The sequence below is a fragment of the Austrofundulus limnaeus genome, unplaced genomic scaffold (assembly GCF_001266775.1).
Source record: "Austrofundulus limnaeus strain Quisiro unplaced genomic scaffold, Austrofundulus_limnaeus-1.0 Scaffold74, whole genome shotgun sequence".
Taxonomy (NCBI): domain Eukaryota; kingdom Metazoa; phylum Chordata; class Actinopteri; order Cyprinodontiformes; family Rivulidae; genus Austrofundulus; species Austrofundulus limnaeus.
The window spans coordinates 1613749-1617373 of NW_013952476.1; the positions used below are offsets into that span (position 1 = coordinate 1613749).

At 38.3% G+C, this 3625-nt stretch overlaps 1 protein-coding gene across 1 annotated transcript in view; it reads left to right on the forward strand.

Annotated features, from left to right (window-relative positions):
- mc5ra (melanocortin 5a receptor) overlaps nt 1–3625 on the forward strand; it is a 35003-nt gene that overhangs the window by 18584 nt on the left and 12794 nt on the right. Inside the window, exons 2-3 of the mRNA XM_014010854.1 lie at nt 536–757; nt 844–950. Coding sequence (XP_013866308.1) covers nt 596–757; nt 844–950 — 269 coding nt within the window. The 5' untranslated portion in view covers nt 536–595. The remainder of the gene's footprint in view (nt 1–535; nt 758–843; nt 951–3625) is intronic.

Below are 3625 nucleotides of genomic sequence, written 5' to 3' on the forward strand. Positions count from 1 at the left end.
ATATAATACGTTTCAAAAAGCAAAGAGTAGAGTTCCCTTTCTTTAAGCGTTCCCCTTTGATGTCACTTCCTGTTTCACTTTGGCTGAGCCAAGTTCAAAAGAACTTGTGCTAGTTATGTGACAAAATGGGTAAATTCCTGTGTAATATGTTACATTTCTTAACAAATTACAAAGGAATATTTCTTCTATAATATAGAAAATATCTATAACATATAGTCTATTAAAACAGACTTTGTATTTAAAGGATGTGTGTGGCACACTATGGTTTGGAGACAACCCTATTCAAGATGGCCACAACAGCTAATCATCCGCAGTCGTCACAGTTATAACAGTCAATTTCTCAGAAAATAGCTTCTTAAGTTGAGGTGATATTAGCTGAGAGTCATTAGGACTTTACTTTTATTACAATCCTGTTCCAGATTAACCTACTGATGAGTTATTTTACTGTCAGCTGTTTTGAATCACGTTTCTGGGGCCAACATTTTATCTGCAGTCATTTTCCACAACACTCACCGTGACTTTTGTTTTCTGTCAGCCTGCCTGAAGATGGCATGAAGACCGAGGTGCAGCGATCTGGACCAGAACCACAGCTAGAATGAATGGGTCAAACAGCACAACGTACCAGGAGGAGGAGCTGCTGGGTAACTCCACCTGGGCCTACTATCACCAGAACTACACCCACCCCCCTTCACTGCTACACGAAAAGACCACCACCCCCAAACCTGCAGCGTGTGAGCAGGTCCACATCGCAGTGGAGGTCCGTGTGCGTGCGTGCATGCATGCGTGTGTGTGTATTTGTGCTGCTCTTCTGTTGTTCGACATGTTTTTGTTTTCTGCCTGCAGGTGTTTCTGATCCTAGGCATCATCTCGCTGCTGGAGAACATCATGGTCATCACAGCCATCGTCAAGAACAAAAACCTCCACTCCCCCATGTACTTCTTTGTTTGCAGGTGAATTAGAAATATTTATCTTAATATCTTAAACTGGACTTAAATTAAAGTAAAAACCTAGTATTCCTTCAGGAAATGCATATCATCCACAGCCTTTCATCCCAGATTAAACTAGGATTATCTTATTTTGAGAAAGGACACAGTTACAGCTGCACAAAATGTCACTGTCAGAGTATGTGTTGGGAATGACTCAGCCACCACACTAAATGTTGGGCATTATCTGTAAAACTGACTGACTTATGGTCATGTTTGGTGTTTTATAAAGTAATTTGTCTGTGGCCACTGTCTAAAAATAGATTGGATCTAAAACTTAATCAGTATTGAATCTACATTAAATCAATACTTTCTTATYGGTTCATTAAAATCCATCCAGTGGTCCACAAGGTATTTTGCTAACAGACAAAAAYGTGAAAACATTCATAGAAACATGGGTGAAATGTTCTTGTTTGCCTGTCAGCAGTGGGTTTGACCAAACACACACCAGTGAACATTATCGTGGTAATTACTGGATGCCTTTTGGAACCTTGCCAGATCCTTGTTTCTTCCAGTTTTTGTGCACTAAATTGTTTTTTTTTTAATAATTCAGATTTTTATTTTAATTATAGCAACATCAAAATCCAAGCAGTTGAGTAAAGAAGCACTTGCCCCCGAAGCTTCAAGTAATTTCAGTTCATTATGTGGATTTGTGAAGCATAAAGAAATGCCAAATGTAGCTGACCTTTATCAAACCAAGCATAATAACTGGATGGTAAACTCTGAACTCAGAGCTGTATTAACTGTAATCCTGCAGCTACATGTTGAGCAGTTAGTTACTGACTGAAGACAGTAGGAAGCACCACAGGATGGAAGACACATTAGAAACAAAATGCCTCTTCGTTGACAAGAGAAAACATGTAAAAGTTGTTCCACTGTTGTTGTCCTTGTCACTGAGTGAAGAGGGAACAAACCCTTTGCCTTCCTGTCTTTGAGTCACACTACAGTGTGTATTAAAACTCATATACATACTGTATATACATGTACAAACAGCAGAGTAATCAGTACTATGAAAAACAATAACTTTTGTCAGCTGTTTGGTTTTATATCATAGCACAAAAGTTGAATCTTACCGGGCCTGTTCAGTAAATAATTACAGCTTTAAATGAAACAGAACATGTGACAATGCTGCATGTTAACATTTAACAACAACTACCTCCACTGCTTCCAGCAGGACCGCTGTACACTCATTTTTTACAGTGAAGAATTAAAGGGATGAGCAGCTCGGGGGTGATAATAATTAAGTGCTTTTAATTAAGGATCTCTGTGCGCTTCTCTGTGACTGTGTGTACACGACCTTCTGACACACACACACACACACACACACACACACACACACACACACACACACACACACACACACACACACACACACACACACACACACACACACACACACACACACGTTTACACAGCTATCCACTTGGTTAGAAGTTATTTTTAGATCAGCTGCTTCACAGCATGTGCTGGTTGTCAACTGTTCATTTCAAAGACATAAAGATGAAAAGAGGAAACATTCGAAAGATTATTTTTTCCTTCCCATCAGAAATTCACTCCTGTTTTCTCTCCCTGAATAATAAATTATCTAAATGTGTATAGCAGCAAATTTCCTCACACATTTCATTTTTCCTAAAGATGTGTCTGTCTTGTTCGTTTCTGCTTCACTCATGATTTGACTCATGGTCTTTTTATTATCTTTTGTGCATTTGAAGTTTCACGGCTGCACATTATTRTCAGACACAAACGTCAGGGCTGCTYGGCTGCTGAAGGTGCAGGCAAACCTCAGCCACCAGGTAAAGATGATAAATTAGATGTCAAACAGGTTTTGATGTAAGCGTACGGTGAAGCCAACATAGAACCATGAATTCCATCTAATTGATCATTTTCACAATTGAGCTCCTATATAAAAACCACTCTGGAGTGTCTGAGTGATTTTAAACACAATGTCAGAGTAAAAACATCTGTAATACTCTCAGAGGAACAACCTCTGAAACCAACAGTGTGGAAAAATAGATAAATTTACAATTTATCTAAGTATTGTTTGATTTGAGTTTTACTCCATGAGCCAGAGGAAAATYGAATGTAAAAAATGTACTAAAATATAAGTATAGGTGTTTAGATAGACCTGAAGTACTGACAAAAATATATGATGGGCATTTCAACTGAACAGCTTAAGGCTATTCAATGTTTCTTTTAATTAGCACAGAATAATATGGATTCCCAATAATATACCAAGAAATACAGTAAAAATGTTTGGATAAAAGCAGTCAGCACTATGTGAATAATAATGTTTGGGGCCCTGTTTTACACTTAAAGACATTCAGTTTTACTTCCCACTTCACCAGATTAATTCCACTGCACACCAAGTTTCTGCAGAACCTTCAYGCTAAGCATTACCATGAACACTGCGTGTCTCAGATCAGGTATTTTTAAATAATAGTTTAATGAAGGAAATATCTGTAYTTACTTTTGTAAGCTAACGTATCCCCAAATGGAAAACAATCCCTGGAGTTAACAGTCCTAATCGGGGCCTCAGAGGGTGAGTACACACAAAAAACTGTCACACAATTTTTTCCACTTGAAACTTCTGATGTTTCAGTGATGAAATGATCTCAGTCCCTAACTTTATGGCAGGTATCCCC